Raw genomic sequence first — 14,680 nt, forward strand, 5'->3', positions numbered from 1 at the left:
GTGACTCCCTGTTTTCTGAAAAAAATCTGCTATCATTTTCATATGACTGAGTACGACTGAGTCACTCAGAATTTTGTAACCCTTTACTTTCACTAAACGTCCAGGCAACAAAACTCCAGGCATCATGCTGTGTGAAGTTAGAGTTCAGCCTCACCACCAAATAGCAGTAAGACCTGGGAAAATTACTAACTCCTTGGCCTCACTTTCTACATCTATAAAATGGAAAGAATCATTGTTGGCTTGTGAACATTACAGGCTTTAGTAAATATTTACTGTTTAAATAGAAGTTAAAATATGTGAGAATTTTTTGTCAGTTGGGAATTATATAAATTTGAATGAATGAAATTATCTAGGCAGGGGATTAAGGAAAGTTTGGACAACTTTGGCTTTCTTGCAGCTCTAATATTTGCTTTGCTCCCCTAACCAATGAAAGGGGAAGTTTCCATGTGTAGTGGTTAAGAGCACGGGCTCTGATTACACAGTCACATTAGATTAACCCCAAGAAGTAGCTAATACTTGATAACTTTTAATTTACAGAAAATGGTAATATATATACAATAATGTGAGACCCCAGTGCTGAGGCGGTACGCTTGGAGCATTGTCACACTCTTCCTGTGAACCTGGCCAGGTCCCATTGACCTAGAGCTGTAAATTCATTCGCACTCTAGAAGTGAGTGTTCATTTAAAGCCACTTGATGCCAGAATAGCTCCCAAACAAGAGCAATCCACAAAATACCTTTCATAAGAATGATGAACATTTGGGTACTAGGCTAAGACTTTGACTACATTTCCTAATTAAAAGGACACATCACCCTTACATTCCCAGGTTTAAAAAAACCTTCATAGCACCTATTAGAATTTGTGTTCTTTCACCTATTTTAGCTTTTAATAAATAAAAACATAAATTATACAAATTCTATAGGCCTACAACAATAGAGTAGGCAATAGAGATGGTGCACACACGTTTGCATATATATAATGCGCATGATATATAGTACACATAACATGTAATATATGTAACTTGATATACAGTAATCGCTTCTTATCCATGGGAATATATCCCAATTCCCCCAGTGAATGCCTGAAACTGCAGATGGTACTGAGAACTATATATACTATATTTTTTGCTGTACATACATACATATGATAAAATTTATCTTAAATCATTCATGGTAAGAGATTAGCAACAGCTAATAATAAAATACAAAAATACACTAAAATAAGAGTTATGTGAATGAAGTGTCTCTCTCTCTCAAATTATCTTCCTGCAGTGTATTCCTGCTTCTTTTACTTGTGATGATGTGAGATGACACAATGCCTCAGTGATGAGATGAAGTGAGGTGAATAATGTAGACATTGTGAGATGGCTTTAGAATACTATTGACCTTCTGACTATACATCAAAAGGAGGATCATCAAGTCATGACAATGTCGATGCTTGGATGTCAGGAGTAGACGATGTTTGAAGTTTACCAGGGGTAACTGAAACCACAGAAATTGAAACTTCGGATAAGGGGGAGGGATACTGTACTTCAAGGCAGAAACAACCCATAACAGCTTGCTGTGGCTCATCTGCTATTTCTGCCACAGTGAATTATTATGGTTTGGCTCTGTCTTTGTGTAGTAGGTTTTCTTGGTATGTTCATTAAAAATATGCTCAAAGGAGGGAGGGACCTTGCTTTTCTTTTTCACAGGAACAATCTCAGTCCTTAGTATGGGTCCATGTTCAGACTCAATGTTCAATAAACAATAGTTGAGTGCAACAGTGAACACCTTATTTCTTTTGTACCATAAGTCTTGCTTGCTGCTTTTGGGTGTGATGTTTTCCTGGAGCCAGACTGGGATAGAGGGAAGATGCGTGCATCCATAAATTTGAGAAATAAATAGGAGTATAGATAAAAATTCATTCTTTTCCCAGAGAATTACAGTATGAAATAAAATGGTCCTGATCATCTTTTCTAGATTGCTGAGATTTGCAATATTCTTCATCTCCAACATAAAAAGCACAGTATGAGGCCTGAGAATCAGAGCAGTGTGTCAGAGTTCCTACTCTTGGGGCTCCCCATCCCATCGGAGCAGCAGGGCATATTCTTTGTCCTCTTCCTGGGCGTGTATCTGACCACGGTGTTGGGGAACCTGCTCATCATCCTGCTCATCAGGCTGGACTCTCGCCTTCACACCCCCATGTACTATTTCCTCAGCCACTTGGCCTTCACAGATGTCTCTTTCTCATCTGTCACTGTCCCCAAAATGTTGATGGACATGCATATTAATCACAAGTCCATCCCCTTCACAGGGTGCATGTCCCAGATGTATTTTTTCATATTGTTTGGTTGTCTTGACAACTTCCTTCTTGGAGTGATGGCATATGACAGGTATGTGGCAGTTTGTCACCCAATGCACTACAGCACCATCATGAGGGAGGAGCTGTGTGTCTCATTAGTAGTTGGGTCTTGGTTCTTCTGTGGTGCACATGCCTTGTTGCACACCCTCCTCTTGGTCCAACTGTCCTTCTGTGCTGACAATACCATCCCCCACTTCTTCTGTGACCTCCCTGCTCTCCTGAAGATAAGCTGCTCAGATATCTCCCTCAATGAGCTGATCATCTTCACCGAGGGAGGAATGCTTTTCATCCTGCCTTTGACTAGTGTATTGGGCTCTTACATCCAGATAGGGACCACTGTCCTTAGGGTCCCCTCCACCAAGAGATTCTGCAAAGCCTTTTCTACTTGTGGCTCCCATCTCTTTGTGGTGTCTTTATACTATGGGACCATTGCAGGTGTTTACTTTTTTTCCTCCTCATCCATCTCCAATGATAAAGACATAATTGCTTCTGTAATATATATGATAGTCACTCCCCTGCTGAACCCCTTCATCTATAGCCTGAGGAACAGAGATATGAAACATGCCCTAGAAATATTTGTTAATAGGGTTAAGCTTTTTAACTTACAGTCACTAAATATGTAAAAATTACACATTCAAATGAATCAGAAAACTATTAAACCTGGACAGGCATTCTGAGTGTACAGTTGAAACTTGGCTGCACATACAGCACAGGAGGTTGACCTATCCCATGCCCCTCTCTGCTGGCATATACAAGCTTTCATTACCAAGATTAACTTCAATGATTCTTCATTTTATTAACGATTTTTAGAATATGTGTTCCCTTATTCCAACACGCAAAGGACTTGGTGAGGTTAGGGCAGCTGTGAGGATGGCAACCGGCAGTAGTGAGGAAAGAAGCTCCTTCAATCTCACCACCTCCAAGAGAATCCTGCCTTTCTTCTCTTGGCTTCCCAGGATCAGGTTAAAGAGGCAGCTGAAAATAGTATCACAGAACATTTTTTTTACATAAATTGAATTTCCAATTTTTAAAAAGCTAGCATTCTCACAATAAACTTTCAATTGCTTCTAATGTAACTTACTTAAAAGTATGGGTTCATATGTGTTTGTCTACCTTTCATGAATATGTAGAAATGGAGTCCTTTTGAAAATGTGCTGGTTTATTCAATATTTTAGTTACTTCTAATAAAGGGATGTGAGGAAATCTTCTGGGGTGCTAGAAATTTTCTATATCTTGATGCAGGTGGTAGTTACAATGCATGTATACATATGGAAAAATTCATCGGGCCAAACATTTCTGATTTATGCACTTAGTGTATGAATGTTAGTCACTAATACAAAAAGGGAGGAGAGAGGAAATACAACGAACTATTCCCAGTATAAGTGAAAAAATATATATAATGAACGTCAATGTCTTGGTGAGGAAATGCTCCCATTTTTCCTTCTTGTTCTTTTCTTTCCTCTTTAATGTTTTCTGGTTTTGCTTACATCATAACTTCCTTAAACATGTCTTCTTGAGCCAGCCCTGATTGCCTAGTGGTTAAAGTTCATTGCTCCCACTTCTTTGGCGGCCTGGGTTCATTTCACATTGTGGAACACCACCACTTACCTTTTAATTGTCATTCTGTGGTGGCAGCTCACATAGAAGAGCTCAAAGGACTTACAAGTAGGATATATAACCATGTAATGGAGTTTTGGGGAGGCAAAAAAAATCGAGGAGATTGTCAACAGATATTAGCCCAGGGAAAATCTTTCCTTGCAAAGAATAAAGAAGTCTTCTTTCTTCCTGCATTGTTCTCAAACATATACTAGCAGGTCTTCTCTGAATCCATCATCTTGGGGCTCTCAGGTGGGCACAGGTGTGGGTGATGAGTAGAATGTGGTGCTGGGTTATCAAGGCCTAACTAGGATGCTCAGAAGGAGCTGGAAGAGTAAATGCAATCAAGTTTTTGAAGGAGAGCTGAGGATACAGCTTGAGAAGTGACTGTATATACACAAGCATCACACTCAAATAAGCCCTAATAATAATGAGAGCTGACTTTTTAACAAGAGCAGCAAGAAAGGATTGAAAGGAATCAGAAAGTAAAGGAGTGGCACCTTTAGTAGAGTGAAAAAATAAAAAAAAATCTGGCAACCTAAGATACTACATCAGCAAATATGTCGTTCAAAATTGAAGGTGAAAGTAAGATATTTTCAGAAAAACAAAAACTAAAAAAGAAAAAATGTAAGCAGACCTATACTAATAGAAACACGGGGAATTCTTTAGACAAAAAGAAAGTGATTATAGGAGAAACTTGAAAATTCAGAGGTATTTGTAAGACTGGTAGATACAAAAATGAATATTCACTGAACTAAAAAACACCAATAATAACAATATCCTATGGGGCTTATCTGAATAATCCTAAGGTCACACTTCTGTGAAAATAAATTTGGAAACTTAGCTGAATTAGATAATTTTCCAGGGAAATACATATTAACAAAATTGACTCCTTATGATATAGAAAGTCTAAACACATCAATTCCTGTAAAATAAATAGAGAAAGCTATTAAGCAACTACTCCATAAAATAGAACCAGGCCCATTTTGTTTCAAGGGGAATACTATTAATGGTCAAAGACCTAGCAGTCTGAATGATGCTTGAATTGTTCCACACCATTGAAAATAAAGGAAAACATCTTAATTTGTTTTATGGATGAAATAAATACAAAATTGTTGTGTAAGCATGATAAAGAAGCACAAAAATGAAATTTCAAGTTGACAGTACTTATGACTATTCATGCAAACATAGTCAATATAATATCAGCAAATAGAATCCAACACGACATTAATAAAATAATTCATATAACCATGTGGGATTGTTTCAGGAATTTGAAGTTGGTTCGAAATTAGAAAATCCTTAATATAATACAAATTATTAATAAATCTGAGGTTAAAAATCACATATGTCTCTCTATAGTGCTGAAAAAGACCACAACAGAATTTGATAACACTCAAGAAAAAGGAATTGGTAGATCCTCTGTTAATAAAATATATATTTTACACGAAGCATATATGATATATATAAATATATTTTCTCATGTTTAATGTTACATATGATATTATAAATAATAATATATATTTACATATATCATATGTATTTCATGTAAAATATACTACATATTACACTATGCATATTATTATACACAATAAAATCTATAGATATGTAGCCAACATCTTATTTAATGGGGAACCATTAGAGGAATTTCCTTTAGGATCACGATCAAGACTAGAATGCTCAATAATCAACACTGTGGTGAAAATATTAGCCAATGCAAGTAGATTAATGAGATTAATTAAAGTCATAATAATTGGAAAAGAAGTAAAATCTTCTGAAGACTTTATAAGTACTTTAAAAACAAGAAAAAGAAAAGACATGTGAAAGTAGAAGTTGTAGATCTTTCTTTTCACGTTTCTTTTCACTTCTTTTCAAGAAGTCTTGATCTTTCTTTTCCACCAAACTCACACCTTGGCAGACCAAACTCCCCATTCGCCAGTCCCTCCATTTTTAGAATTCAATCTGAATATGAAACGAGTCATACCTAAACAGACTCAGCCAGCTCCAATCCTCTTCCCGAAATGAACATTTGTGTGTCATCTTCACAGTTAAATTGATTTCGAGTCAATACCCTGACGTTGTGTTTCTGTGATGTAATCAAATTTGTAGCATGTCTCTCATAAGCTGCCACAGTCCCACAGGACAACTATGGTTTTAAAAGGAAGTTTTACTGTATTTCTTAGTTTAGGCCCTTATTCTAAGTTTCTATTTGTAGTGCTTTATTGGGTAAACTTCTTACCTAGACACAGCTCAACCTTATTATTCAATTTTCCCTGCAAAAATATTGGCATTCTCTCTTTGAATTCAAGCTCATGTCCAGCTCTTTTGGGATAAGTGTCCAGGTGTGACATGTTTAAGAGAGTCTTCTTTTATTTCCACCTTCTGTAGCCTAGTCATTGTGCCACACTGGGCATGGTATTTGGACCAATAAGACAAACTGTTTTTCTGAATTCATATGAGAGATTGCAACATCTTTGTAGACCATTCCTGTTGCAGAAGAGTCTCTGCTATGAAGAGGCAGCCTGTCCGACCTGTCAATAACTATGCCCAGGCCTCTGGCCCTTCCTTTCCCTCCTAATCTTGTCATATTTGAGTAAACTACCTTAAAATATCCAGGTAAGGCATCTAAGCTTTTAAAGAATATTCTTCTTTAAGGTGTTAATAACCAAAGTCAATTATTTCACACTAGTCCATAATCTTAAGCAATTAATAGATTCTACTTTTATAATTTATCATTTTATCTCTTACATTACTATTCTCCAGATGACAAGAATATCTATGGATTGATATATAATGATTTCCAGGGTATATTGTTATTGTAAAAAAGGAATGCACCCAAGAGTATCGGTAGCATGCTACCCTTTGTGTAAAAATGAAAGAGAAATAAGAAGATATATGGGTATATGCTCCCTTGAGCCAACAGGAACACAAGAAGTCGGGAAAAAATGAGTTTGGTCTCCTACAAGGGGTGGATGGGAACTTGTGGGAAGGATGACAAAATGGGTATACTTCTTTGTATGTTTTGACCAGGTTATCTTTTACTTTCTCAAAAATAAATAAATAAAAGAATAGGAAAAATAGAATGAAAGAAACAAACTAACAACTATATTTCAAATGAATAGCATAATTAGACTGAAGGTGAAATGAAAATAACTAATCCAGGGAATTTTTGAACACAATATTTTGTCTGTATGTCCTCACAATAAAGAAAATAAACTATAAAAAATATCGAGCTTCACTTAGTAGTTTTGTCACTCACAGTGATATGGGTTCAAGATTCTGAAATTACTTAACGTGTATTCTAGGATTCTGTGAAAAAGTAAAACTATTGTTGAAGAAAGGAATGATTCCTCACTATCAAGGGAAGGTGTTACATACAAAGAAAAGTACAGGCTGGAAACAACTCTGCAGTGTCAAACTGGAATTGGAGGTGTCAGTTTGAACTCATGGTTTTTAATACATATGTAAATAGGTTGAGATTCATGAATTAAATATCAATATTTCATACTGTTCTCATCACCCATTCTTTTTACCCTATTCCCAACCAACCTCTTATGACTAATCATTTCTCCTAATTTATTAGTTTCTTGTTTATACTTCCTGTGTCTCATATATATGTGTGTGTATATATATATATATGCAAGATGTTTTGTAAGCAGTGAACACACCTAACAAATTTTCACTTTAAATACCATTCTTCTCTGAAAGGAACTCAAGTTACATAGAAAAGATGGCCGTTTACAGGACTGCGCTGAGGAAATACAAAGATTATCTAGGAAAATTTTGCTGAACCTGAAAGCAAGGAAGTGCTTGATGACTCATGGAGCTCAAAGTGGCTCCCCATGGCCAAGTCTGGAATAATTTGGGCTTAAAAAGAATACCAAAAGCAAACATACACATGGATAAAGAGAAAAGATCGGGGGTTACCAGAGCAGACGTGGTTGGAGTGAGAGACAAATGGGTAAAGGGGCATATATGTATTGTGATGGATGGAAATTAAACTATGGGTGGTGAACACCATGCAATATATAAAGATGCTGAAATATAATGATGTACAGTTGACATTTGCACAATGTCATAAACTAGTGTGATCTCAATAAAATCATTTAAAAATTAATAGTGACTGTAATGGATTATGACTCAGAGATTAAATGAGAAACTCTGAATCCATAATGATATAAATCAATTAATTAAAAAACGTGTTAGAGAAAGGAAACTTCTCTCTTACGGAGAACTCATACATGTAGAATGATTGATGGAAGGAGAAAAATCACCATTTGACCACCACAATTACAATAATTGTTTCAGACGAAAATCACATGATTCTTATGAAGTATGATGTTATATATAGTGGTGGTTATATACATAACCTCAAAATATCTACCCAAGTTATATTTTTTAATTTCAAAGGTAAAAATAATAACTTGATAGTAAAGAAACCTGGCAGACACCACCTAAATCAATTCACCAGGGTTAAAATTGCTGGTGATTAGGAAAATCAGTGTTGACTGTGTTCTGATAATATGCACTGTGGTGTACAAGCCGAAGATCTGCAGCCTGAATCTGAGATATGTGCATACCTACATAGTAATAAAGCAAACATGGTTACATATTAACTTTTGGGGAATCTGGGTGAAATGTACATGATAACTTTTAATATAATTTTTCCTTTTTGTAAGCCTCAAAGGGTTTCAAACTAAAATGTAAAAAAAAAACCTTCCTCCATAATTACTCAATAAGAGAGAATAGAGTATCCTATAAGTCTATTACTAAATTTAAAGTTGGCATCCAGGCAGACAACTATGATCTTCCACAATATTCTCTTATAGCCACTGTCAGAGATAGACTATGAACGGCTGACCCATCGGCATGACACAGGAAAGGAATTCTATAAAATGTCGTCCCTGCTCTGTAAGAGTTTACAGTCTCTAGAATGAAACCGTAGAGGAAATTTTGCACTGAGAAAAGAAGTATGTCTGTAGAATAAAACATATTGGCATATTTGCCATTCACAAATTGGTACACAAATGAGTAATTAGAAAATGTTATCTATTCTGTGCTAGAAAGTCTCCATTTGCCTCTTCCTGTTCATTCTCCAGCTTTATCCGGCCTACTTTGTCTCAGGAACCTGAACTTTATGGACTTTACCAACTGGACTCCCAGGCCCTTTGGATTTGACCAATGGAAACACAAGCAAGAGATGCAGAAGGAGAGAGAGGTTGGAGCATTTATTCTGTTTTCCTCCCTGCTGGACCTTGTGTTGAGAGTGGCTGTGCACATTCCTGTCCAGGGGTCCTCTCCTACCCCTACATGTCTCGCCAGGTTCTCATAACCACTCTCTCTCTCCTTGCACCTGTTTCCCACTGCTGCTGGGCCTAGGTGCCTCACCATCCCTTAATAGTTTCCTTTAAACTTGCCAATACGTTTGTAAGCAAGCCATTATTACAACTATTTAAAAAAAATTCTTTGTCACAGCTGGAACCATGCCCAAGAAGAAAAGCATTGCTGGCAGCTGAGGCATCATTCCCTGGGACTCCAGTCCCCTCTGGCTTGTGGATGTGCAACTCCCCAAAGGGCAGTAAGAAATTGGCCAGTTATCCTACAATGGCTCCTCCCTGACCCAAAAGGCCAGGGATTTTTGTTTCTGTCCTCTTATTGATACTTAAACTGCCATCTTTTTGTTCATTGCTCTGAAGTTGGCTAAGGAACATGAAAATCTGTAGAAGTGCTGAGGCCACAGATATTTTTTTCTTTTCATCTAGGTACCAAGTCTCCTGAAGAGAACTGAAGGTTTTGGCAACAGTCTAAGCAGAAGGAGTCTGAGGTCACTAACGACGAAGACAGGTCAGAGGGACTGGAAACCTACACTTAGTGATGGACCTGCTTCTATGCTGCTGGGTTTGTGTATGATTATCTCTGTGCTCGTGTGTGTTTGTGTGAGTGTATGGCTGTGTTGGTGTTGTTGACAGTTGCATGTATCTGTGTATTTTGTATCTGACACATAACCTCAATATTTTCCTGAGTTAGACTCAATCTGGGCTCTGTTTTAGTGAATGTAGACTGAGTTATCATCCTCCAAACACATGATTAATGGACTCCTAATTCATGCCTGTGATCTTTAATACATGCCTCCTAATCTTATGATGAGGATATTTCCCTCACTAGGCGGGTGTCATTGCTGAGCAGATGAGAGCTCAGCATTGTCTATGAGATTGTTCACTCTGCTGCTGGAGAAGAAGATGCCTGACCTTAACAAGACATCCATGTCAAAGAGGGCCCAAACCTCTGCTCATCAGTGTGTGCTGGTGTCTGTGTGAGCTGTGTTTGTGGATGGCACACTCATTTGTGAGAGAAGAAATATGTATTGTTTGCCTTTATCTGTGCGTATATTACCATGCATATGTTTCCACGTGCATGGGTTCTTGGTGGTTGACTGATACGCCTGTGTAAATAGGCTTCACTGCCCTATGCTGGCTGCCCTCCCCCAGGAAGCATATGGGTTAGAAGGGCCAAAGCTCACCTCTAAGTAATGAGTGTGTGTGCTTCTTGTAGTTGTAGTAAGTGTGTAGTTGGGTGTGCATGTGTGTTGTTTGTTTGTGTTTATTGTGAGATTTTTGCATTGTGAGGGTCCTTGTGTTTTTTTTTGGTGGCTGTGTATAGTGATGAGTTATGCATATGTGATGAGTGTTTACCAGGTGTGTTATGTGTCAAGTGTTTTGTTGTGTATTGTGTGTTGTGTATGTCTCACTTTACATGTTATTTATGACTTTTATGTTTGTATACAATATTTATGAACTGAACCACATACTGGTTCTCCTTCCTCTAAAATGGGAACTGGTCACATGTGACTGGAATCCTTAAATTAGCAGTGTGTGTGTGATTTATATGTGTGTTTGGTTCTTCTTATTTTCCCCCCTGACTCAAATATTTCCTTAAGTACCTTCCTCTGCATCACTGTTGACTGTGATATCCAAAGCTCCAAGCAACTCCCTGTCTCTGAAATGGGTCTGCTAGGATTTTCATATACCTGAGTGTGACTGAGTCACTCAAAGTGTTTTAACTCTTCACTTAATGTCCCAGGCAAAGATACATTAGCGTTATGATGTGTGAAGTTAGAGTGCAGAACCCCCACCAAATGGCAGGGAGACCTTGGGAAAATCACTTAACTTCTTGGCCTCACTCTTCAATCTATAAAATGGAAAGAATTACACTTCTCTCATGAAACATACAGGCCTTTTGCAATATTTACTGTTTGAATAAATGATAACAAATGTGAGAGTGTTTTGTCAATTGGAAAATAAATCAATGTAAATGAAGGGAACTATCCAGACAGGGAACTAAGAAAATTTTGAACTACTTTGGCTTCTTTGCAGCCATGAAGCAACACAGGGTGTCTGGCACTCCTAACTGATGATGGGGGAAGTTTCCATGTGTAGTGGTTAAGAGCACAGGATATGATCACCCACTCATATTAGATAGAAGTACATAAAGTAGTCAACATGCTATAACTTTTAAGCTACAGAAAATGACAATACATTTACTTTTTATGTATATGGTATTTATATGGTTTATATTTCTATTTCCAAAGACCTAAAATAGGCGAAAGAACATTCCTTCTTACTGCAGCTGGAAAGATTTTTAAAAATCTGGGAATATAAGGCTGGTATGTGGATTTAATTAGGAAGTGTAGGTAAAGTCCTTAGCTTAGTATTCAAATGTTCACCAAAAATGTTCACCATTCTTTGAAAGAATTTGTGGACTATTCCAGTATGAAAGCTATTCTGGAATCAAGCGGCTTTAGACAACCATTCAATTCTAGAGTGACCATGAGGTAACAACTGTGGGTCAAAAGGACAGGGTCAGGTTCACAGGAGGAGTGTGACAATGCTCCAACAAGGCTAACACAGCATTGAGTCTCACGTTACGTTAAGGCAGAAATAACTGATACCAGTTTGCAGAGGCTCATCTATTATTTCTGCCACAGTGAATTACTATGATTTTTCTGTCTCAGCGTAGTGAATTATCCCTCTATGCTCATCAAGGTCTATACTCATAGAGAGCAGAGACCTTGCCTTTTCTGTTCACTCCTGAATTCTCAGTCCTTGTTCAGACTCAATGTTCAATAAATAGTAGTTCACTGAAGCTGAGGTCACTCTTTGCTTCTGTGCAATAAGGTTTTCCTGTCTGCTTTTGGGCTTGATGATTTCCTGGAGCCAGATTAGGATAGACAAGGAAGCATGTATCCACAGGTGTGAGAAATTAATAGAAATATATTTAAAAATTCATTGTTTTCCCAGAGAATTATAGTATGTAATATGGTGGTCCTGATCATCCTTTGGAGGGTCCTGAGATTCCCAAACCTTCTTCTTCCTCAGGATATAGAAGAATACATGAGGCCTGAGAACCAGAGCAGTGTGTCTGAGTTCCTCCTCCTGGGGCTCCTCTTCCCACCGGAGCAGCAGAGCTTGTTCTTTGCCCTGTTCCTGGGCATGTACCTGACCACAGTGCTGGGAAACCTGCTCATCATCCTCCTCATCAGGCTGGACTCTCACCTCCACACTCCCATGTACTTCTTCCTCAGCCACTTGGCCTTCTCTGACATTTCCCTTTCATCTGTCACAGTTCCAAAGATACTCATGAACATGCAGACTCAGCGACAATCCATCTCCTATGTAGGGTGCATTTCTCAGTTGTATTTTTTCATAGTTTTTGGTTGTCTTGACAATTTCCTTCTTGCAGTGATGGCATATGACAGGTATGTGGCCATCTGTCACCCACTCCACTACACCACCATGATGAGGCAAGAGCTGTGTATATCCTTAGTAGCTGGGTCCTGGTTCTTCAGTTGTGCACATGCCCTGTTGAACACCCTCCTCTTGGTCCAGTTGTCCTTCTGTGCTGACAATACCATCCCCCACTTCTTCTGTGATCTCACCGTACTCCTGAAGTTGAGCTGTTCAGACATCTCCCTCAATGAGCTGGTCATCTTCACTGAGGCAGCAATGGTTGTCATCTTGCCTTTGATTAGTATCTTGGGTTCATATATTTGTATAGGGACCACTGTCCTGAGTGTCCCCTCCAACAAGAGACTCTTTAAAGCCTTTTCTACCTGTGGCTCCCATCTCTTCGTGGTATCTTTATACTATGGGACCATTTCAGGTGTTTATTTTTTCTCTTCATCATGGGGCTCCAATGACGAAGACATAATTGCTTCGGTCATGTACACAGTAGTTACTCCCATGCTGAACCCCTTTATCTACAGCCTGAGGAACAGAGATATAAAAGAGGCTCTGGAAATGTTTGTCAATAGGGCTAATTTCTTTAAGTGATATTCACTAAACTTTATTGCATCATGAGCACAGTGAGATGTATCTCCTAATATTTTTGTCTGGTTGACAACTTCATATGACTTTAAAGGAATATATATTCTGCTGTCGTGTATAGTGCTGTTAACCTGTTAACTAGGCCAAGTTTGCTACTTGGATTGTTAAATATTCTTTAATACTAATTAGTTTGTGGATTTGTCTTTTTCTCCTTTTAGATATGCCAGCTTTTGCTTATGTATTTTTTATACTATGCTACTGAGGACACAGATTTAGCATTACAATCTGTTCCTGGTAGACTGATTGTTTTATGTAGTGGTGTGCTGAATCTGGCTTGCATTGTGTTCAAGCTGATTGTACAATTTCGTCCCAGCTCCACATTCAATGACATAATTTTGACAGATTGAAATCAGCCATAATGGGAATAATTATGCCACGTAAATTGGCAAATGCTCCAAAGCAGGGCTTCATAAAAAAGTGGCCGAGAAAGAGAGAGAGTCACTTTTTATACATTTAACAATAAACCACTGCATTTACAATTAGGAGATCTTCTTCTTTATCTCTAGCAATGGCTCTTAACGTCTCATCTACTTCTTCTCATATTAGTATAGATATACCAGATTTCTTTTGGTTGGTATTTACATGCTATTTCTTTTACACTTTTCTATGTCCTTATAGCTGTGAGGTGTCTGTTGTTTACAGTGGAAAGTTGGGTTTTTCTCTTGTTTAAGCAGAATGACAATCATCATTCTTTTGGAGAATTTGATCTATTGACATTTAATGCCATCATGATATATTTGAATTTGTATTTTCCATACTACTATATCTTTTTTACTTGAGACGTCTGTTTCATATTTATTCTCTCTTCTCTTTATCCTTTTCAATTAGTTGAATATATATTTTGCTATTGCATTCCCCCACTATTAACTTAGTAATCAATATTATTATTTTATAATTATTTTCTGAGCATTATGTTGAGATTGCTTCTTACTTTCTCTTAAAATTTTTATTGTAGTATAATATACAAAACATGAAATTTACTGTTTTAATCTTTTCAGATATATAATTCAGTGGCATTTAATATATCCATTGCCATCATCTCTTTCAAAGACTCTACAAGGAAATTCTGTGGAACATCAGAGTAACTGAGTACTTTGCAGTTGTGAAAAAATAATGACAAATATATCTATGAATCAATATGGAAGTATTTCCAGGTTACATTGTTAAATAGAAAAAAAAGTGTAAAAAAGCATGTATAGCGTGCTACTTTCTGTGTGAAACTGAAAGGGAAATAAAATATACAAGTATCTTCCCATTTGAGCAAAAAGGAACACAAGCAGTATAAATCAGAAACTAAAGAGATTATTTCCCTACAAAAGGTGGATGTGAATCAGATAGAAAAGATGGGAAGATGAATATAT

The 14,680-nt window shown here is 37.4% G+C and overlaps 2 protein-coding genes across 2 annotated transcripts; both read left to right on the forward strand.

The window, feature by feature from the left end:
• The first annotated feature begins 1,938 nt into the window (after window positions 1–1,938).
• Window positions 1,939–2,966, forward strand: LOC124246159 (olfactory receptor 1J4-like). The gene has a single exon (XM_046674126.1). It carries the CDS (start codon window positions 2,010–2,012, stop codon window positions 2,964–2,966), a length of 957 nt encoding a protein of 318 aa, XP_046530082.1. The 5' UTR covers window positions 1,939–2,009.
• A 9,285-nt stretch (window positions 2,967–12,251) lies between these two features.
• LOC124246164 (olfactory receptor 1J4-like) lies at window positions 12,252–13,265 on the forward strand. Its single transcript, XM_046674139.1, has one exon. It carries the CDS (start codon window positions 12,252–12,254, stop codon window positions 13,263–13,265), a length of 1,014 nt encoding a protein of 337 aa, XP_046530095.1.
• The last annotated feature ends 1,415 nt before the right edge of the window (window positions 13,266–14,680 follow it).

The sequence above is a fragment of the Equus quagga genome, chromosome 1, assembly GCF_021613505.1.
Source record: "Equus quagga isolate Etosha38 chromosome 1, UCLA_HA_Equagga_1.0, whole genome shotgun sequence".
Lineage (NCBI taxonomy): Eukaryota > Metazoa > Chordata > Mammalia > Perissodactyla > Equidae > Equus > Equus quagga.

What these genes read in the sequence shown, in the direction of transcription:
- LOC124246159 (XM_046674126.1), top strand. Translation starts at nt 2,010, where the DNA reads ATGAGGCCTGAGAATCAGAGCAGTGTGTCAGAGTTCCTACTCTTGGGG.
- LOC124246164 (XM_046674139.1), top strand. Translation starts at nt 12,252, where the DNA reads ATGGTGGTCCTGATCATCCTTTGGAGGGTCCTGAGATTCCCAAACCTT.